The sequence below is a fragment of the Heterodontus francisci genome, chromosome 2, assembly GCF_036365525.1.
Source record: "Heterodontus francisci isolate sHetFra1 chromosome 2, sHetFra1.hap1, whole genome shotgun sequence".
Lineage (NCBI taxonomy): Eukaryota > Metazoa > Chordata > Chondrichthyes > Heterodontiformes > Heterodontidae > Heterodontus > Heterodontus francisci.
The window spans coordinates 204180964-204204177 of NC_090372.1; the positions used below are offsets into that span (position 1 = coordinate 204180964).

At 46.1% G+C, this 23214-nt stretch overlaps 1 protein-coding gene across 3 annotated transcripts in view; it reads right to left on the reverse strand.

Annotated features, from left to right (window-relative positions):
* Positions 1-20812: 20812 nt before the first annotated feature.
* The window catches only part of LOC137380211 (NEDD8 ultimate buster 1-like), a 51463-nt gene continuing 49061 nt past the window's right edge, over positions 20813-23214 (reverse strand). For all 3 annotated transcript variants that reach the window (XM_068052037.1, XM_068052028.1, XM_068052019.1), the window contains exon 13: positions 20813-22738. In XM_068052037.1, coding sequence (XP_067908138.1) covers positions 22566-22738 — 173 coding nt within the window. In that variant the 3' untranslated portion in view covers positions 20813-22565. The remainder of the gene's footprint in view (positions 22739-23214) is intronic.

Genomic DNA, 23214 nt, shown 5'->3' on the forward strand with positions numbered 1-23214 from the left:
ATTATGGAGTTCCTCGTAGAACTGGGCTTTAACTTCAAGTGGGGAGCAGAGTGTTGGAGCATAGATGCTGAGTAGGTGTACTGGACCAGAGGTGGTGAGCAGTCGGATGGACAGTATGCGTTCCGAGCCATTTGAAGGTGGCTCTATCATGCTGAGCAAAGAGTTTCTGATGGCGAAGCCCACTCCATGCTGTCTTGGTTCTTCAGGATCCCTACCCTACCAGAAGAAGGTGTAGTCTTGCTCTCTTAGAGATCCGCTCACAGGGAGGCGTGTCTTCTGAAGTGCTGCAGTGTCCACATTGAGTCTACTGAGCTCGTTGCTAATGATGGAGGTCTTCCGAGAATCGTTGATTTGTGTAAGGTCTTCCGACAGGCCAGGACACATAGTTCTGACGTTCCAGCTTGCAAAATGAAGGGCTGGTACCTTCTTTCCTTTTTTTGTCATGCTGTTTGGTGCAGTGTTACCGTCCACTTGTTGGGCAATGACCCTGAGCTCCAAGCACCCATTGAAGCAGGTGGACTGTGGCGGGACAGAACCTTACTGACCAAGGGCTGCCCGGTTTGAGTTGGGCGGTATCAGTTCATGTATTAATATGTAAATGACAGTAACATGATGCTTGGGTTCAATTTTGTGACTAATTTAAAGTTGAAAAGTGACGAAACGAATGAAACCTCTACAACAGACAGGAATGATGAATTGTACTCGAGTCGCAAGATTACTCATGGCACTTTGAATGACAGCTTTTCCCAACGTAGTCGGGTCTGTCTGACAGAAAGGAATCCCATGTCGGTTGCACCGCTTGAAAGAGTCTGAATTTACATGAAATAGTCAAATGGATCCTTAAAGAATGGGAAACCACAGCTTGAAGATACAGGTTACAAACGTTGGGGACTGGAGGCTGACTAGGGGAAATGCTCTGCCTCTCACTGATTACTTTCCGTCTGTTGGACTTCGTGTTTTTCCAGTACTGGATACTCAGCTCAGTATATCCTCACCCACTGTAACATTGAATCCCACTGTCACAACCTGCTTCTGAGGATGTCTTGGCTCCAAGCATTCAACGATTAGTGAGTTTGTTTATGAAGATACAGTGAGCAAAACCATGAACCCTACTTAACAATGTTCCACATTTGGGACCAGTCGACTGTTTTGTTGATGTGCTGTGATAGAATTCCCACATGTATTTTTGACAGCAGTCAGAGAAGTGTAATTATAATCAGATTACTGGTATTAGGTTGTATTGCTGTGAAACTGTCCACAGGATGGAACAGGACCCCAGCACAAACACAAATCCTGATGGAGTATATACTTATATTTCTCTTTTTTTTTTGTATATGACTAACCACAAGATTTTTGAACTTTATTTTTCAAAGTTCCTCCTTCCAGGGATGCCATCTTTGCCCCTTGGCACCCTCTCCCCCAGAATGCCACCTGGACAGCCCCGATTTTGAGGGGGTGTCTTATCAATTGCTATAATGAACCGAGACAACAAAACAGATTTTTTTTAAAGTCAGGATTTTATCATTTGGAGTCTTCAATGATTTTGTGTATTTCCCAACTTGGTATTTCTGTCTTTCTCTCCTAGGAATTTAGGTTTTGCTAGACAAAAGAAAGACCAAAATCGATCTAGTTCACCTGCTACCATCCTAGTGACCACACAACCTCGTGATAATGGAGTTGTTGACTAATCGCGGCAATCGACCTCTTATCACTTAATCTACAACAGACCCAGACACGGCACGAGGAAATCCCCCAGTGGTGGAGAGCACAGGCTCAAAGTCAACCGTTCCTCCAAAGCACTGTATACTTACCACATACCAGGCCTCAAATTACTCTCCTGATGGTTTTGACTGCTTGGATAACAATCATGAACCCAACCAGCCTCCACATCCAGAGGATCATCCTCCACTATTTCTACCACCTCCAGCATGATGCCACCACCAAACACATCTTCCCCTCCCCTCCCCTGTCAGAATTCCGAAGGGACCATTCCCTCCGCGACACCCTGGTCCAATGCTCCATCACCCCTGACACCTCATCCCCTTCCCACAGCATGTTCCTATGCAATCGCAAGAGGTGAAATACCTGCCCATTTACCTCCTCTCTCCTCACTATCCAAGGTCCCAAACACTCCTTTCAGGTGAAGCTGCAATTTACTTGTACTTCTTTCAATTTAGTATACTGTATTCGCTGCTCACAATGCGATCGCATCTACCTTGGGGAGACCAAATGCAGACTGGCTGACCACTTTGTGGAACACCTCCACTTGGTCCACAAGTAGGACCCGAGCTTCCTGTTGTTTGCCATATTAGTTCACCACCCTGCTCCCATGCTCACATTTCTGTCCTTGGCCTGCTGTAGTGTTCCAATGAAGCTCAACGTAAGCTTAAGGAACAGCATCTCATCTTTTGATTAGGCATTTTACAGCCTTCTGGACTCAACATTTCAGAGTCTGACTGCCATTTTACATTTTTTTTAAACTTAATTATTTATTTAAACATATGCCTGTCTTAAACCAGTCTTTCATGTTTTTGCTTTTGGACAGAGCTGTTCATTATTCTGCCATTAACACTCTCTCTGGTCTAATGCTTTGTCTTTTACTACAACTATTATCACTCCCTTCACTTTTTCTTCTGTGACATCTCTGTCGCTAATCTCTCCTCCCCTCTGCCCTATCATATACTTTCCCTTTTGTTCTTCTTCCCCCTCCCCCCTTTCACTTGCTCAAAGCCTATTTCATTTCTAGCCTTTGCCAGTTCTGATGAAAGGTCACTGACCTGAAACGTTAACTCTGCTTCTCTCTCCACAGATGCTGCCTGGCCTGCTGAGTAGTTCCAGCACTTTCTGTTTTTATATCAGATTTCCAACATCTGCAGTATTTTGCTTTTATGAACCCTGGTTGATTTGGGGAACAAGACCAGGATACGGCTGGATTTATGCTTCTTCTGAATTCTATAACTAAGAGATTGGGGATAACTCTCCGAGTTTGCACGAAACATCACGTGTTGGGATGCATCAGTGGATTTCTCATCCACTAATGGACAGAAAATCATAGGGAGCGTGTGCCTGAATTCCTGATATATCTTTCTGACAGGCAAGACTCTGGCAGGAGTTCAAATCCATAACGTTAGACAAGACTAAAGTTATTTTGACATCTAGTGCACTGAAACTCCATTACAATGTCTGGTCCACTCTTCCAACGATTACCCAATTCATAGAATTGGCACAGAAGGAGGACATTCAGTCCATCGAATCCATGCTGTCTTTCTGTACACCTCTATCAAATCTCCCCTCAATCTCCTTTGCTCCAGGGAGAACAACCCCAGATTTTCCAACCGAACCTTGTAACTAAAATCCTCCATCCCTGGAATAATTGTGGTAAATCTCCTCTGCATCCTCTCAAGGACCCTCACATCCTTCCTGAAGTGTGGTGACTAGAACTGGAAGCAATAATCCAGTTGGGGCCTAACCAGAGCTTCATTCCTGGGCACCATCACTTCAGTTGCTTCATTTACTTTTCTTATTGTTCATCACTCTGTTCATTGGCTTCACGCAGCACCTGTTCGCCCATCCAGAAATCCAATATGTTTAGTTTAGTTTAGAGATACAGCACTGAAACAGGCCCTTCGGCCCATCGAGTCTGTGCCGACCATCAACCACCCATTTATACTAATCCTACACTAATTCCATATTCCTACCACATCCCCACTTGTCCCATCAACTTGAATCATTAACTCTGTCTCTCTCTCCAAACATGCTGCCAGACCTGGAGTATTTCCAACATTTTCTGTTTTTATTTCAGATTTCCAGAATCCACGGTATTTTGTATTTGTAAAGGTTTAACTAAGTTGCCTTTTGGGAATGTTGTTTGTTGCTTAAGGAACTGATGTTTCCACTGCAGATTCATCTAATCCAGCTGTGTTCTACATACGAACATAAGAAATAGGAGCTGGAGTAGGCCATTTTGCCCTTCGGGCCTACTCTGTCATTCAATGTAATCCTCGCTGATCTACCTCACTCCACCTTCCCCTACTATCCCCATATCCCTTAATTCCTTAGTATCCAAAAATCTATCGATCTCTGCCTTGAACATACTCAATGACTGAACATCCACAGCTCTCTGGGGTAGAGAATTCCAAAGATACACACCCCTCTGAGTGAAGACATTTCTCCTCAACTCAGTCCTAAATAGCTGATCCCTTATTCTGAGACTGTTGACCCTCCCCACCCCCGTTCTAGATTCCCCAATTTAGTTCAATTTGGCAAGAGATGCAATGAATAAACATAAAAAAAGGGATGTTGCAATGTTTCTATGGAAATGGTTCCACTGTGCAGTGTGATTCCAATTGCTGTATTATTCTCTCGGCACTTCCTGTGTATGTGCTGGCTGCAGTGACACCTGCTGGAAGTCACTGGAAAAGCAGGGGTGAACCATTTCAAAGAAAACGAGTAAGAAAAAGCAGATATCAGTGGCTAACTTCCTTTTTACAAACCTACCACCAGGAAGGGATTAAGACATCAATCATCCCACAGTTAACGATTGAAAGAAGAATGAAATGGGGTCTTTGTATTCTGCCACCATCGCAGTAGCAATTCTCTCCCTCTCAGCTTAAGACAAGGGCCGAAATTTTACCGACATGCTGTGGGTCCTGCTGGGACCAAATGTGGGTCCTGAGCCCGCGCAGTCAAAGGGCGGGATCACGGAGGGGATTTTACCAGTGGCGGCCAATACAAAGGGCCACCGCTGGGATCACCGTCACATGTTGAGGTGGCCTTAAAGGGCCGGTGAGCACTTCGTTTACATATGCAGGACCCCGGTGATTGGAGGCGTGAACCGTCCAGTCGGTGGCATTGGAGCCACAGAGGCGGCCATTGCCATCAGGGTGAGGGGGGGTGGTGGGCGGCAGGGGAGGCCCTAGTTAGGACACGCAGCCCAGTAAGGAAGGGCTGCCACCTTCTGAGAGGATGCTGGGAAGCCACCTTGATGTACCTGCCTGTGTCCCCAAGCGGTGGGGGGGGGGATGCTATTCTGATGCTGGTGAAGGCAGAAAATGACCATTAATAAGCCAATTAAGTACCTTAATTGACTGCCTGCCTTCTTTTGGTGTCAGCAGAGCTTCTGCCATTCCCGCTTCTTGAAATATCCTGTGGCAGCAGGAAGACATTGGCTGTCGCTCCTGACACCATATTACTATCCCTCCAGCCTCGCAGCCTGTCTCCAGAGGGCTGGTAAAATTCTGGCCATTGTATTTATAGAAGCTCTCAAGATCAACTAATTTGTTCCTCATAAATCCATTCTCCAATTCCCTACCCAAACCTGACACATCTCTGTGAGGCAGTGAGTGAACTGCTGACAAGCTAAGAGAAAAATAGCCTGATACTGCTTCCTTCAAACACAAATCAGTCCTCTACACTCCTCTGGCAATAATGTGGAAAAGCCGTGTATGTGAGCATGTGTGTGAGTGAGCGTGTGTCTGAGCATGTGTGGGCGTGTATATATGAGCATATGTGTGAGTGCCTGTGCGTGAACGTGTGTGTAAGCATAGGATCATAGGAAATAGGAGCAGGAGTAGGCCATTCAGCCCATCGAGCCTGCTCCACCATTCAAACAGATCATGGCTGATTATCTACCTCGACACCATTTTTCCCCACTATCCCCATTCCTTTGATGTCATTAATATCCAGAAATCTATCGATTTCTGTCTTGAACATACTCAATGATTGAGCTTCCACAGCCCTCTGGGGTAGAGAATTCCATAGATTCACCACCCTCTGAGTAAAGAAATTCACTCCTCATCCCAGTCTTAAATGGCCTGCCCCTTATTCTGAGACTATGTCCCCTTGTTCTAGACTCACCAGCCAGAGGAAACATCCTATCCACATCTACCCTGTCATATCCTGTAACTATTTTGTAAGTTTCAATGAGATCACCTCTCATTCTTCGAAACTCTAGAGAATACAGGCCCAGTTTCTGCAATCTCTCCTCATAAAACAATCCCACCATCCCAGGGATTAGTCTGGTGACACTCCCTCTATGGCAAGTATATCTTTCCTTTAATAATGTTACAAGAGTTTTGTTGTTTTGAAATCTAAGAGGTCTGTGTGCCCTTAAGACTGAGAAAAAAGGGCTTTCTGTGAACACTGAATATTGACTTGGTGTTTGAAGTGCGCAGTCTGTAAAACTTGTATCTAAGCAACAGGAAGATTTATGACTGTCTTGTGACTTGATTGTTGGAGAGTTTCAGTTTCATTTGGGGCAGTGAAACAGACCAGGGAGCAACTAGCAGTGAGCTGACTATGGCTGCGATTTGCTGATAGACCAGAGAAAAGACCTACTCTGTCATGAAAATGAACTTTTCATCTCTTATAAAGAAATTCTCCATTCAAGGTGTGGTTTTGACCTGCCTGAAGAGAGAGAAAAGACCCAGGAATAGTGGAGTCGTTACACTCTGTTGGGGAACATTGCTTTGGAGAAAGGGACCCTTGTGTTTCAGGTATGGCAGATTGCTGTTGCCTCCAGTCTCAAGAATCCCTGCCTCAAGAGTGAGTCCTGTTGCCTTTTGTGTTTTTGGGAGATCCTGAAATCTCAAGAAAGTTTCTACTGTTGGACTTCTACTTAAAAATCCAAGTAGACCTGTTGCTACACCTTTTTGCCAAAAGATCTGTGTGACGTCTGTTGCAGACGAATTGTCTTGAACGCCTACCCATCACAGACTGTCCAACAATCTCAGCTTGAGAGACTTTGAGTGGCATCCAACTATTCGACTCTGGGATACCTCACCGTTCCGGAAATATCCTACCAGACTGTGACAATTAATTATTTTATTATTCCTAAGAAACTGTTGCAACTTAAAACAACCTATTAAAACCGATTAACCGTTGGTTTTTGAATGTATGTGTATATGCATGAGGGTTAGGATAATTAAGGATTTATAACATCTTTTCAAACATATAGATATAGCTCATTATCGTTTAAAACGTGGTTTATTAATAAATAGTTATTTTTTTTGTTTTGTAAAGAAACCTGGTTTGGTGTGCTTTATTCTGGGGGATAAATAAAATGTTTAATTTGGCTATTTTTCCGGTAGGTGGGAAACTTTACTAATATGCTGTGACCTGTGGAGTAGTGGGACTCAATTAACAGTGCATTGGTTAACCTTGGTTGCAATAATAAGGAGACCAAAACTGTATACAATACACCAGGTGCGGTCTCACTAAAGCTTTATACAATTGAAGCAATACATCTTTACTCCTGTACTCAAATCCCCTTGCAATGTAGGCCAACATACCATTTGCCCTCTTAATTACTTGCTGCACCTGCATACTAGCTTTTAGTGACTCATGAACAAAGACACCCAGGTCTCTTTGGACATCAACACTTCCCAACCTCTCACCACTTAAGAAATACTCTGCCTTTCTGTTTTTTCTACCAAAGGATCACTTCACACTTATTCACATTATATTCCATCTGCCACGTCTTGCCCATTCACTTAGCCTGTCCAAATCCCCTTGAAGCCTCCTTGCATCCTCCTCACTACTTTTTTGTGTCATCTGCAAATTTGGAAATATTACAATTAATCCCCATATCCAAATTATTTATATAAATTATTGTAAACAGCTGTGGCCCAAGCACTGATCCTTGTGGTACCCCACTAGTAACAGCCTGCCATCCTGAGAATGACCCATTTATTCATACTCTCTGCTTTCTGTCTGTTAACCAATTCTCAATCAATTGCAGTATATTACCTCCAATCCCATGTGCTTTAATTTTGTTTATTAACCTCCTGTGTGGGACCTTATCAAAAGCCTTCTGAAAAATCCACATCCACTGGTTCTCCTTTATCTATGCTACAAGTAACATCCTCAAAAAATTCTACAACAGGTTTGTCAAACATAATTTCCCTTTCACAAATCCATGATGACTCTGCCCAATCATATCATGATTTTCCCAAGTGTCCAGTTATCTCATCCTTTATAACAGATTCTAACATTTTCCCGACTACTGACGTCAAACTAACAGGTCTGTAGTTCTCCGTTTTCTCTCTCACTCCCTTCTTAAATAGTGGGGTTACATTTGTTACTTCCCAGACTGCATGTGTGTTAAAGCCTGGCTACCCAACCCGAACCCGATGAGAGCCAACTAAATGTGTCGGGTCTGGGTCGGGTCGGGTCGGGTTGGGTCGATATTCCGAGTCCAGCATTCGGGCTCAGGTCGGGTCGGGCTGGTAACTGCTTCCGGGAAGTCATGGGATCGGGCTTACCCATGATTCCCCAGAACTCCATTTGCAGGAATAGCCTGCTGCTGGAACGGATGAACGATATTTGTATCGCGGCAGGTGGAAAAAAAAGTTGAAGGACTCGAGCCCGGGTCGGGTTGAGGTTGGCTGTGGTCGGGTCGGGCTGGGGCCTGTTTCAATTTTATACCCGAGCCGGCCTATAACGTGTATGAATTAGAATTAGAACATTACAGCGCAGTACAGGCCCTTCGGCCCTCGATGTTGCGCCGAAATGTGAAACCATCTGACCTACACTATTCCATTTTCATCCATATGTCTATCCAATGACCACTTAAATGCCCTTAAAGTTGGCAAGTCTACTACTGTTGCAGGCAGGGCGTTCCACGCCCCTACTACTCTCTGAGTAAAGAAACTACCTCTGACATCTGTCCTATATCTATCACCCCTCAACTTAAAGCTATGTCCCCTCGTGTTTGCCATCACCATCCGAGGAAAAAGACTCTCACTATCCACCCTATCTAACCCTCTGATTATCTTATATGTCTTTATTAAGTCACCTCTCCTCCTCCTTCTCTCCAACGAAAACAACCTCAAGTCCCTCAGCCTTTCCTCGTAAGACCTGTGTGAGCATGTGTGTGATTGCCTGTGTATGAGTGTGAATGTATATGTGAGCGCATGTGTGAATGTATGTGTGTCAGCATGTGTGACTGTGTGTGTGTGTCTGAGTGTGTGAGAGTTTGGGTATTTGAGTGTGTGTGTGAGTGAACATTGTTACGACCAGGTGAGAAAGGTGTCTGGGGGTCTGTTACTATCTTCACCTGGTCTTATTGTAACAGGGTTTAATTTTAAACACACTGTTTTGAGCTCCCCCTTTGTGTGAATCCTTGTTCACAACTTTCCAATTATAAGGCAAAGAAATGAGCTCAAACAGGCTTTCTTTGGCTTGAAGAAGAAAGATCAAATTTATTAAGCCTTAAATTTAAATGCTAATACGGTTGTGGCCATTACGGAGACTTGGATATCACAGGGGAAGGAATGGATGTTGGATGTTCCGGGGTTTAGATGTTTCAAAAGGAATAGGGAGGGAGGTAAAAGAGGTGGGGGAGTGGCATTGTTAATCAGGGATAGTATCACAGCTGCAGAAAGGGAGGTCGTCGAGGAGGGTTTGTCTACTGAGTCATTATGGGTGGAAGTCAGAAACAGGAAAGGAGCAGTCACTTTGTTGGGAGTTTTCTATAGACCCCCCAATAGCAACAGAGACATGGAGGAACAGATTGGGAGGCAGATTTTGGAAAGGTGCAGAAGTAACAGGGTTGTTGTCATGGGTGACTTCAACTTCCCTAATATTGATTGGAACCTCCTTAGTGCAAATAGTTTGGATGGAGCAGTTTTTGTCAGGTGTGTCCAGGAAGATTTCCTGACTCAATATGTAGATAGGCCGACTAGAGGGGAGGCTATGTTGGGCTTGGTGCTTGGCAACGAACCAGGCCAGGTGGCAGATCTCTCGGTGGGAGAGCATTTCGGTGATAGTGACCACAACTCCCTGACCTTTACTATAGTCATGGAGAGGGACAGGAGCAGACGGGATGGGAAAATATTTAATTGGGGGAGGGGAAATTACAATGCTATTAGGCAGGAACTGGGGAGCATAAATTGGGAACAGATGTTCTCAGGGAAATGCACGACAGAAATGTGGAGGTTGTTTAGGGAGCACTTGCTGCAACTGCTGGATAGGTTTGTCCTGATGAGGCAGGGAAGAGATGGTAGGGTGAAGGAACCTTGGATCACAAGAGATGTGGAACAGCTAGTCAAGAGGAAGAAGGAAGCTTACTTAAGGTTGAGGAAGCAAGGGTCAGACAGGGCTCTAGAGGGTTACAAGGTAGCCAGGAAGGAACTGAAGAATGGCCTTAGGAGAGCTAGAAGGGGACATGAAAAAGTCTTGGCGGGTAAGATTAAGGAAAATCCCGAGGCGTTCTACACTTATGTGAGGAACAAGAGGATGGCCAGAGTGAGGGTAGGGCCGATCAGGGATAGTGGAGGGAACTTGTGCCTGGAGTCGGAGGAGGTAGGGGAGGTCCTAAATGAATACTTTGCTTCAGTATTCACTAGTGAGAGGGACCTGGTCGTTTGTGAGGACAGCGTGGAACAGGTTGAGGTTAAGAGGGAGGATGTGCTGGAAATTTTGAAAGACATGAGGACAGATAAGTCCCCGGGGCCAGACGGGATATACCCAAGGATATTAGGGGAAGCAAGGGAAGAGATTGCTACGCCTTTGGCGATGATCTTTGCGTCTTCACTGTCCACTGGAGTAGTACCGGATGATTGGAGGGTGGCAAATGTTGTTCCCTTGTTCAAGAAAGGGAATAGGGATAACCCTGGGAATTATAGACCAGTCAGTCTTACGTCGGTAGTGGGCAAATTATTGGAGAGGATTCCGAGAGACAGGATTTATGATTATTTGGAAAAGCATGGTTTGATTAGAGACAGTCAGCATGGCTTTGTGAGGGGCAGGTCATGCCTCACAAGCCTTATTGAATTCTTTGAAGATGTGACAAAACACATTGATGAAGGAAGAGCAGTGGATGTGGTGTATATGGATTTTAGCAAGGCGTTTGATAAGGTTCCCCATGGTAGGCTCATTCAGAAAGTAAGGAGGCATGAGATTCAGGGAAAGTTGGCTGTCTGGATACAAAATTGGCTGGCCCATAGAAGTCAGAGGGTGGTAGTAGATGGTAAGTATTCAGCATGGAGCTCGGTGACCAGTGGTGTTCCACAAGGATCTGTTCTGGGACCTCTGCTCTTTGTGATTTTTATAAATGACTTGGATGAGGATGTGGAAAGCTGGGTTAGCAAGTTTGCCGATGACACGAAGGTTGCTGGAGTTGTGGATAGTGTGGAAGGCTGTTGTAGGTTGCAACGGGACATTGACAGGATGCAGAGCTGGGCTGAGAAGTGGCAGATGGAGTTCAACCTGGAAAAGTGTGAAGTGATTCATTTTGGAAGGTCGAATTTGAATGCGGAATACAGGCTTAAAGACAGGATTCATGGTAGTGTGGAGGAACAGAGGGATCTTGGGGTCCATGTCCATAGATCGCTCAAAGTTGCCACCCAAGTTAATAGGGTTGTTAAGAAGGCGTACGGTGTGTTGGCTTTCATTAACGGGGGATTGAGTTTAAGAGCTGCGAGGTTATGCTGCAGCTCTATAAGGCCCTGGTTCGACCACACTTGGAATATTGTGTTCAGTTCTGGTCGCCTCATTATAGGAAGGATGTGGAAGCTTTAGAGAGGGTGCAGAGGAGATTTACCAGGATGCTGCCTGGACTGGAGGGCATGTTCTACGAAGAAAGATTGAGGGAGCTAGGGCTTTTCTCATTGGAGCGAAGAAGGATGAGAGGTGACTTGATAGAGGGGTACAAGATGATGAGAGGCATAGATAGAGGGGATAGCCAGAGACTTTTTCCCAGGGTGGAAAGGGCTATCACCAGGGGGCATAATTTTAAGGTGATTGGAGGAAGGTTTCGGGGAGATGTCAGAGGTAGGTTCTTTACACAGAGAGTGGTGGGTGCGTGGAATGCACTGCCAGCGGTGGTAGTAGAAGCAGATACATTAGGGGCATTTAAGCGACTCTTGGATAGGTACATGGATGATAGTAGAATGAAGGGTAGGTAGTTAGTTTGATCTTAGAGTAGGTTAAAGGTTCGGCACAACATCGTGGGCCGAAGGGCCTGTACTGTTCTATGTTCTATGTTCTATGTTCTACGTCTACGGATATATGATGCACCCAGGCTAGCATGCACACGTGATATAAACAGGCAGATAGGGACAGAAAAGAGGAGAGGACAATATATTAGAGAGGGGTTTGAGGCAATATCTTGTTAAGATGCTTCAAGCTCACTGTAGTCCTTTCGTAAGTAGTCTTGCTTTTTGTTGGGTCCAGTATTCTTCTAAAACCCTTGTTCACGTAGAAAACTTTTCTCTCTTTCAGTTTCACATGTTTTCACAAGGTTTAGTTACGTGGGAAGGAGATGGAGGCAGGCAGACAGGAGAGGAGGTAATTCTTGCTTCCAGGAGAGATCTTCACTCCATGAGCACACAGCTATGTCTCAGTTCAAAAACCTTTGTTGGAAGTTCAAATTCTCTGCAACAGCCAGTTAGTCATGTGACTAAAACTGGTCTGACCACTTCTGTGTATTGGGGAAGCAACGACTGGGTCCCCATTGTTCCAACACTGCTAGTACTATGCAAATGTCCTTCCAGTTAGGGCTTGCAATTTTAAGTTTTAATGTTCATGTGGCAAAATAATGTGTGCCTCCATTTTTGTAGGTTGGGTGGGGGTGGGCGTTTGCCTGACAACATGTGTGTGCGTCTGTATATGTGCCTGTGTGTCAGAGTGTGTGTATGTGTGTATGTACGTGTGACTGCAACTCAAGGTGACTCAATATGTGGAAATCATGGTGAATCACAAGGGAAGTAAGGGTGGAAATTGCAGGGGCACTGGTCATAATCTTCCAATTTTCCTTAGATACAGAAGTGGTGCCAGAGGACTGGAGAATTGCAAATGTTACACCTTGTTCAACTTGTTCAAAAAAGTGTGTAAGGACAAGCTCAGCAACTACAGGCCAGTCAGTTTAACTTTGGTGGTGGGAAAGCATGTAGAGATGATAATCCGGACAAAATTAACAGTCATTTGGACAAATGTGGATTAATTAGGGAAACGGCGATACAAACAAAGGTTTTTCACCAGCGAGTGGTTCGGATCTGGAATGCATGAACTGAGAATGTTGTGGGGGCTTTCAAAAGGGCATTGGATAAGCATATGAAGTGACAAAATTTGCAGGACTACAGGAACAGACCAGGGGAATGGAACTAGCTGAGTTGCTCTTGGAAAGAGCTGACACGGACACAAAGGGCTGAATGGCCTCCTTCTGTGTGGTAACCATTCTATGATTCTGCAATCAGGAGCCCTCATTCCACCACTCCCTGGGCAGACAGCTGGTTCACTGAAGCTTCCTGCAGTGTTATTCTCGAAATCTATTTCATTAGTCTTTCGCATGCTACTGTCTTCAGAAAATAACGTTTGACAAGCGTGTTTTTGTTTGGGATGGCAGAAGTGGCAGTACGGAGGTGTAGAGGTTATGTTACTGGACTTGTAATCCAGGAGGCCTGGAATAATAATCCAGGTTGAATGTGAGTTCCAATCCCACCAGAGCAGTTTGAGAATTTGAATTCAGTTTTTACAAAAATCTGGAAATAAAAAGCTGGTATCAGTAAAAGTTGTCGGAATGTCATGAAAAACCCAACAGGTTCACTAATGTCCTTTAGCAGAAGGAAACCTGCTGTCTTCTGTTCTACATCAATGTGGTGGACTCTTAAAAACACTCTCTGAATTGGCTAGCAAAACTAGGGATGAGCAATAAATACTGGCCTTGCCAGTGACATTCACATCCCGAGAATAAATCTGAGAAACCAAATCTTCATACTCAAGTCGTTCTGGATGCATTGGTGTTGGTTGTTCAGTCTATCGGGATTAGCAAATACCTGCTGCAAACATATGCTCTGGTTGGCCTACGACAATTGTGGGAGAGGCAATGAGGATTATATGTAATGTGAAATTTTTGCCTGATTCCTTGGAGTTTTAGTTTCTCGTTTATGACCTGCCCATTGAAATAAATCCCTTGATTGGGACTCTATTGTCTTTGGCAGTCCCCAAGTGAGTGAAGCATGACCAATAATTATCTTTGCAGTTGGTATAGCAGTTCCCCTCTTACAGGGACAACGTCACCCCATTTCGGAAAACTATCAATTATAACCAAGACTAATTGTCCTTCTGAATCCTCTGTAAAGAGCCAATATAATCAATCTGCAGATTTCTCCACAGCCCATCTGATGCTGGGGCAATACTGGAAGCTGCACACTCACATCTCACAGCTACTACTTACTGCTATTCAAGTGTGGCAGGTACATCACCCTAACACACTGTAACACACTCGCTGGCACACTTCCCTCGCTTTTGCAGGACAAGGTGGCCCATAATCAGCGAGGGGCAGGTATGGCTACACGTGCTGACTCCCATGGAGGAGACGGTGCTAGGAATGATTGGAATGGCCATCACTGAGGGTATGGCAAGTGGCATTGCTGATGCCATCCAGGATGATGGCATGATCCTGCCTTTATGTACTTTCGCCCTCATCCCACGATCTGGTTATGCAGATCACATAACCATACACCTCTTTCTTCCCACCAACCGCACCCCCCACCACCCCCACCCTTTCCTCCCTCACCCCAGCCATCCCCTTGCGCATTTATGCTCTCAGATACCCAAGAGCTGCTGCCTGGCTAGCCTGCGGTGCTTGGAGCTGAAGGCCTAGAGAAAGAGCAGACTTCTGAGGAAGAAATACTATCACTTTATCTGACACCCACAACCACCAGCTCAGAAACTGGCACTACATGAACTTTAGAGGGTAGTATAGAGGTGGGATCAGCACTTGGTGAATCACTGGGCATAACTGGGCTGTGGACAGGCCAGGGGGAAAGGATTGTATGTATACTAGCTCCCTTGAATGTGATCACAGACAAATTCTGCTGTAGAGGACACAGTGAGGACTTTGATGGGATGGCGTACAGGAAAAGGCTCTTGAGTGTGCACACAGCAATGCTTGGTGCATTAACAGACCTGCCAGAAAGGCCACAGTCACTGTCGAGGAGCATGGAGGAGTCCAGCACCAACTTGGCACAAGACTTTGTACAGAACTGGTGCCCATCCTTTCCAGGAGTTTGTTTGCACTGGAGTGCTGACTCGGGGCTGCATTAGAGTGCTAAAGTGGGAGTTTTGTGACTGAGGGAGTTCGGTGAGGAGGGAGTGAGGAGCTCCTTTCATTTCCTACCTGTCCTCAAAGAGCGTGAGGGGAGCCGAGAGTTTCCAAAGAGCACAGCAGACTGGTGAGTAAGTCCTGGTGGGTATTTTTCAAACTGGATTGAATTGTAAGTCATTGTTTTAGCAAGACTTATTTGATTTATTTTTTTATTATTATAACAGTCTTCTAAAGTTTTAAATTTAAAGGGTTTAGTCATGGCAGGAGAGCTTAAATCTCCTCTTGCTGCATGTGGGAATCTGGGAACATTTTCATTCCCCGGGACCAGCATGTGTGCAGGAAGTGTGTCCAGCTGCAGCTCCTGGAAGCTTGGGTTTCAGAGCTGGAACGGCGGCTGGAAACACTGTGGAGCATCCGCGAGTCTGAGCACATCGTGGATAGCACGTTTAGAGAGGTGGTCACACCGCAGCTGAAGGGACTTGAGGAAGGAAGGGAATGGGTGACCACCAGGCAGTCCAAGAGAAACAGGCAGGTAGTTCCATTTTGGAGGCTGATGAGGCTGGTTCCTCCGGGGAGTGCGGACAGAGCCAAGCTTCTGGCACCACAAGCAGCCTGTCTGCACAGGAAGGGGGAAAGAGAGGAAGAGCAATAATAATAGGGGATTCTGTAGTCAGGGGAACAGATAGGCGCTACTGTGGCCGTCAACGTGACTCCAGGATGGTGTGTTGCCTCCCTGGTGCCAGGGTCTGGGATGTCACTGAATGGCTGCAGGGCATCCTGAAGGGGGAGGGTGATAAGGCAGAGGTCATGGTACATGTTGGTACCAATGACATAGGTAGAAAGAGGGATGAGGTCTTGCATGAAGAATTCAGGGAGTTAGGCATTAGACTAAAAAGCAGGACCTCTCGGGTTGTAATCTCCGGATTACTCCCAGTGTCACGTGCCAGCGAGTATAGAAATAGGAGAATAGCACAGATGAATGCGTGGCTTAAGAGTTGGTGCAGGAGGGAGGGTTTTAGATTCGTGGACCACTGAGAACGTTTCTGGGGAAGGTGGGACCTGTACAAGCGGGACGGTCTACATCTGAACCGGAGGGGACTAACAACCTTGCTGGCGGATTTGTAAGTGCTGTTGGGAGGAGTTTAAACTAATTTGGCAGGGGGAGGGGACGCAGACTCCTAACAGAATAGGGACACAGCTAAACACAGGAAAGCAAACAAGTCAGAGGGAATACAGCGGAAGTAAGTTTCAAGGGAGTAAGACCAGGATGGAAGGCCTCTACTTTAATGCCAGGAGTATTACAGGTAAAATGGATGAGTTAAGGGCAAGGATTGACACTGGAATTGTGATATCGTAGCCATCACGGAGACATGGTTAAGGGAGGGGCAGGATTGACAGCTCAATATCCTGGGATATAGAATCTTCGGGCGAGACACAGCAGGGGGCATTGCAATATTAGTTAAGGAGCCAGTTACTGCAGTAAGGAGAGATGATATCTTGGAGGGGGCATCAAATGAAGCTTTATGGGTAGAGTTTAGGAATAAAAAAGGGACAGCCACATTGCTCGGTGTTTATTATAGACCCCCAGATAGTCAGCGGGAAATTGAGGAGCAAATATGTGCGCAATTTGCAGAGGGGTGTAAAAATAATAGGGTAATTATATTCGGTGATTTCAACTTTCCCAACATTAATTGGGATAGTCATCGTGTTAAGGGCTTAGGTGGAGTGGAGTTTCTAAAATGTATACAGGAGAACTTTTTAGCTCAATATGCAGAGGATCCAACAAGGGAGGGTGCAGTGCTGGACCTAATTCTGGGGAATGAAGCCGGACAGGTGGTTGATGTGTTGGTGGGGGTGCATTTTGGTGATAGCGACCACAACATGGTACAATTTAAGCTCGTTACGGAGAAAGAAATAGACAAGTTGCAAAAAAAGGCTTTGGGTGGGGGAGAGCGAATTTTAGTAAAATAAGGCAGGATCTGGCCAAGGTAGACTGGAAAGAGTTACTTGTCGGGAAATCTACAGAAGAGCAGTGGGGGGGCATTCAAAAAGGAAATGGGGAGGGTACAGGCCCAACATGTTCCCTCTCGGGTAATAGGTAGGAGCAACAAGCCCAGAGAACCATGGATGACCAGAAACATTCAGGGTATGATGAGAAGGAAAAGAGAGGCTTTTAGCAAATACAAGGAGAGCAAATCAACGGAAGCATGAGTGAAGTACAGAAGGTGTAGGATGGAGCTTAAGAAAACAATTAGGAGAGCAAAGAGGGGATATGAGAAAGCTCTGGCTGGTAAAAGAAGATATTCTATAAGTATATCAATGGGAAGAGGAAAGAGTAGGACCCATTCGGGACCAAGGGGGAATCTGTGGGTGGAGCCAGAGGACATTGGCAGGGTGTTGAACGAATACTTCACATCTGTCTTCACCCAAGAGAATGAGGATGTAGATATGGAACTCAGAGAGAGAGACTGTGAGGTTCTTGAGCAAATTGTCATAGGGAGTGACAAGGTATTGGAGGTTTTGGAAGGCTTAAAAGTGGACAAGTCTCCAGGTCCGGACGACTTGTGTCCCAGGATGCTGTGGGAGGCAAGGGTGGAGATTGCAGGGGCTCTGACCCAAATTTTTAATTCCTCTCTGGCCACGGGGGAGGTGCCAGAGGACTGGAGAACAGCTAATGTGGTCCCACTATTTAAGAAAGGTTGTAGAGATAAGCCAGGGAACTACAGACCAGTGAGTCTCACGTCAGCGGTAGGGAAACTATTGGAGAAAATTCTGAAGGAGAGAATCTATCTCCACTTGGAGAGGCAAAATTTGATTAGGAATAGTCAGCATGGCTTTGTCAGAGGGAGGTCATGCCTAACAAATTTGATTGAATTTTTTGAGCATGTGACCAGATGTGTAGATGAGGGTAGTGCAGTTGGTGTAGTTTACATGGATTTCAGCAAAGCCTTGGACAAGGTCCTACATGGGAGACTTATCAAGAAAGCAAATGCACATGGGATACAAGGTAACATGATAAGGTGGATTCAAAATTGGCTTAGCTGTAGGAGACAGAGAGTGATGACAGATGGCTGTTTTAGTGACTGGGAGCCAGTGTCCAGTGGTGTACCACAGGGATCTGTGCTGGGTCCCCTATTGTTTGTCATTTATAGAAATGACATAGATGACTATGCGGGGGGGGGTAGGATCAGTAAGTTCGCGGATGACACAAAGATTGGCCGAGTGGTTAACAGGAAGATATAGACGGGATGGTCAAATGGGCAGAAAAGTGGCAGATGGAATTTAACCCTGGAAAGTGTGAGGTAATACACTTTGGAAGGAGTAATGTGACACGGATGTATCCAATGAATGGCCTGACACTGGGAAGTTCCGAGGAACAAAGGGACCTTGGCGTATTTGTCCATAGATCCCTGAAGGCAGAAGGGCAGGTTAATAGGGTGGTGAAAAAGGCATATGGGACACTTGCCTTTATCAATCGAGGCATAGATTACAAAAGCAGCGAGGTCATGTTGGATTTGTATTGCACTTTGGTAAGGCCACAGCTGGAGTACTGTGTGCAATTCTGGTCGCCACAATATAGGAAGGATGTGATTGCATTGGAGGGGGTGCAGAGGCGATTCACCAGGATGTTGCCTGGGATGGAACATTTAAGCTATGAAGAGAGGTTGGAGAGGCTTGGGTTGTTTTCGCTGGAGCAGAGAAGACTGAGGGGTGACCTGATCGAGGTGTACAAGATTATGAGGGACATGGACAAGGTGGATAGGGAGCAGCTGTTCCCCTTAGTTGAAGGGTCAGTTACGAGGGGACACAAGTTTAAGGTGAGGGTCTGGAGGTTTAAGGCGAATTTGAGGAAGAACTTTTTTACCCAGAGGGTGGTGACGGTCTGGAATGCCCTGCCTGGGAGGGTGGTAGAGGCAGGTTGCCTCACATCCTTTAAAAAGTATTTGGATGAGCACTTGGCACGTCATAACATTCAAGGCTATGGGCCAAGTGCTGGAAAATGGGATTAGGTAGACAGGTCAGGTGTCTTTAATGCATTGGTGCAGATTCGATGGGCCAAAGAGCCTCTTCTGCACTGTATTATTCTGTGATTCTGAGATTGTGACCAATTCCATGAGAACACTTGCAGACCCAACCCTGATGCAGTGTCTGATTGCCAATACCTCAGCTTCCATTACAGCACAAGCAGAAGCTACACAGCGACTGAGGGCTGCAGTGGAAGCTCAGACTGAGGTCATGCAAGTCCTGCTTGGTGCCTTGCAGGCTTAGATTGCTGCCATTAGGGCTACGGATACCATTGCTCAAAGGGGCAGCATCTCCCAGCAGTCCTCCAAAACATTGCTAGGATTGCTGAGGCCAGCACCGCCCCCCCCCCCCCCCCTCCACCAACATAGGGCAGACAGTGGCTCCATGGAGCACAAAGCTGATGTCCTCGCTCAGGAGGACAGCATTCATGCTACTTCCACTGCTACCCGTCAGTGCCCTTGCTGGTGCCTGTCAGTGAGCCAGCCCAGAGCCGTTTGAGGTTGTCCTGCAAGGCCTTCTGCAGTCTCCCCAGTGAAAGTCAGCAGCCCTCCACCAGCCCCGCTGCTGCCACTGGGATAACACTGCATAGTAGCACAAGGACAGGCAAAGGCCACTGCAAGACAGGCACTAGGCCTAAGGGTGATTATTTGAGTATTGGATGTGTTGTTGGATAAAGTTGGTTCGAATGGCTGTTTTGTGGTGTCTTTTATTTCAAGGTTGTAGCCAAGCGAGGCGTATTGGTTGATAACAGAAGGATGGTAAGATGGGGAAGTGTTGAACAATGGGAATTTGGGGTATCATTCAGGGGAACTGGAGTCTGATGATACGTGCCCAGACAGCCCGTCTAGAATGTGGATGTGCTGGTTGCTGCTCCTTTTCTACACCACCCTCTGCGAGCTGCTTGTCTTCTCTACTGCTTTTGCTCCCACTCCCTCTGCTGCTGCAGCCCGAAGGGAGCAGCAACTATGAGCTCCATGACTGGGAGAAAGTGGTGTAACTCAGAGGCCTTTCAAAAGCACACAAGACCTTCAACAATGTCCAGTACCACTCCCTGCTGACCTAACCAACTATTCACAACTCCTCCAACAACCCCGTACTTCCACTAACACTGCAACAGCAAGTAGATCGTCACGAGCAATTAACCTGCAAGTTGGATTGTGATACTTTTAAATAGTGCTAGTGGGTTTGTTGGCGTGGGGTGGGAGGTGCAGTCTCTTATGCAGCTGAACGCATGTTCAGCTGTGCATCTTTAAGAGAGGGCATTAACAGGAGTGGCGAGGTTCAAAATGGCAGGTCGGGCATCAAATCAGTGATAGGCTCTGATCTGCCCACTCTGCATACTTACAGTACACGCATGTTATGCACCTGTTGTTGCCATCAACAATATGGCGATTGGCGTGGGCCACAAATAGGCCGGAGCAGCACTACCTGCCCCCCAACTCCTCACCCCAGCCCTCCAACTCCTCACCCCCCCGACTCCTCACCCCCCCAACTCCTCACCCAACCCCTCCAACTCCTCACCCCCCCAACTCCTCACCCCTCCAACTCCTCACCCCACCCCCCCGACTCCTCACCCCCCCGACTCCTCACCCCCCCAACTCCTCACCCCACCCCTCCAACTCCTCACCCCCCCGACTCCTCACCCCACCAACTCCTCACCCCACCCCTCCAACTCCTCACCCCCCGACTCCTCACCCCCCCAACTCCTCACCCCACCCACCTACCATTTTTCATCTCAACTGCTTTCAGTATCACCCAAACCACCGGCGCAAATGGTGCCGAATTTAGTGGCCTAGGTATTGCACCATGTGGTGTTAATCCAAGACGTACCATCTACAAGCTTCAGACAAAGCAGGTTTACATTTTTAACAAGATTAACAATTATACAGCAGTTAACAGAAATGTGTCAGTTGATGTCCTAGCAACAGGAGCAGGGTATTCATCCTCCTGAGCCTCTTCTGCTGTTTAACTGGTATCCTAACTGTATTTACCTGCTTTGGCTACATATGCCTTATTGCACTTGGCTAGTAAAAATCTATCGATCTCAAATATGAAATTATCATAAAATAAAAACAGAAAATGCTGCAAATACGCAGCACATCAGGCAACATCTGTGGAGATAGAAAACTGAGTTATTGTTTCAGGTCAATGACCTTGCATCAAAACTGGAAAAAAATTAGAGATACAACAGGATTTAAGCAAGTACAATCAAGCCAGTGCAAAAAACTGTGACAACACATTATTACTAACTCCTCATTATCACCCACTTCACCACCAATTTTCAAATAATCCCTGGTTATGCTTGTCTGCTGATTTCCCCTTATGACTGTTGCGTGTCTCTTGTCACTTCGACTGACCTGGGAGGGTAATTTTTCTTAGTCATTGTGAAGATTCAAGCAATGAAGAGTGGCTGTTTGGGGAGTTGCTTTACAATGCAGGGCTGGTGCTTTTTACATTGATATAATGTTCACTTTGATTTGCACTGCCCACAGTGACTGTATGGTGAGGTTGCATGCAGACTTGGGGGTGATGGGAAAACATTAGTTATATCTCTTTCTTCCCTGGACACTAAAGCCTGGCTCGGGTGTAAAATTAAAACCCGATCCAGGCCCAACCCGACCACAGCCAACCCAAAACCGATCCGAGCCCGAGCCCTTTAATTTTTTTTCATACCCGACCCGACACGAATCTCCTTCATCTGTTCCGGCAGCAGGCTATTCCTGCAGCTGGAGTTGTGGGGAATCATGGGTAAGCCTGATCCCATGACTTCCCAGAAGCAGTGTCCAGCATGTTACGAGAATGGCAGGAATATTTGAACCAAGATCCAAAGTCAGATTTGACAGAAGCTTTTGAGTGAGTTCCAAGATCTTCCATTCTCGTTGGGATAACATTAGTTGCCTCAATGTGCAGATTGAAGGGTCAGAAGAGTGAAAGCAGCAGTCGAGCTTGGGAAAGGCACGGCAGCATTTTCAAAGATCTACCCAGTCAGATGATTTAAACAGTCACATAACTCAATTCATCACACAAGTTATTTACGTATTCAGTCATCTCCCCATCCATCGCCACTGGATAGGTCACTTGCTTTGACTGCATGCATTCCATCCTCCCATTGGACTCTCGACATGCGTCCAGTTGGTCAGGATTATCAGTTGTGGTTGGGTCATGTTTGTCTGTTTGCGGTGGGGTTTCGATGATGTTTGAATTTTGGTTGAGCATCAACAATGTTCCCTCTAAGCTGAGCGGCCATACAGCAATTGGGAATGTGCTGTGCAGTGAACAACCAGGCCGCGCACAAGCAACGTTCCCTTTAAGATGCCTATGTGTAGGCCGTGCGGCAATCTTAAAGGGGACAAGCAGTGCAACAAGCAGGCCACGCACAGCAGGCAGAAATTAGAGGGAATGCTGGTCATTGGAGTCCATCGTGGGCAAGGGGAGGTCTCTTGGGTTGATTTGAATCTCTGTGTATTTTGGGGGAAGATTAACCTGCACCTCAGTCTCTTCCTTCTTTCATTGTGGCATTTTTTGAGGCATTTTGAGTAATCCTGGACTTATAATCATGGATAAGTAATTCCTCTTCCTCCAATGTCTCATTGATGTAGTCATCACTATCCTGAGACAGAATCTCTTTAAGAATGTCATCATTCTCAGAGCTGCCTTGGGCACCTGATAGTAAAGAAACAAGTACATCAAATCTGCATGTTAAAGAAAGACAAAGAAAATGTGCATTTATATAGTGTCTTTCATATCCTCCAAATTTCCCAAAACACTTTACAGCCAATGAAGTTGTTTTTAATTTGTTCATGGGATGTGTGCATCGCTGCAAGGCCAGCACTTGTCGCCCATCCCTAATTGCCCATGAGAAAGTCTTGAACCTCTGCATACCATTTGATATAGCTACAGCTACAGTGCTGTCCTAGACAGTGCTGTTAGGAAGGGAGTTACATACCAACATACAGAGTTCCAGGTTTTTGACCCAGTGACAGTGACAGTGAAGGAACGGCGATATAGTTCCAAGTCAGGATGGTGTGTGGCTTGGAGGGTAACTTGCAGGTGGTGGTGTTCCCATGCATCTGCTGCCATTGTCCTTGGTGGTAGAGGATGCGCATTTGGAAGGTGCTGTCTAAGGAGCCTTGGTGAGT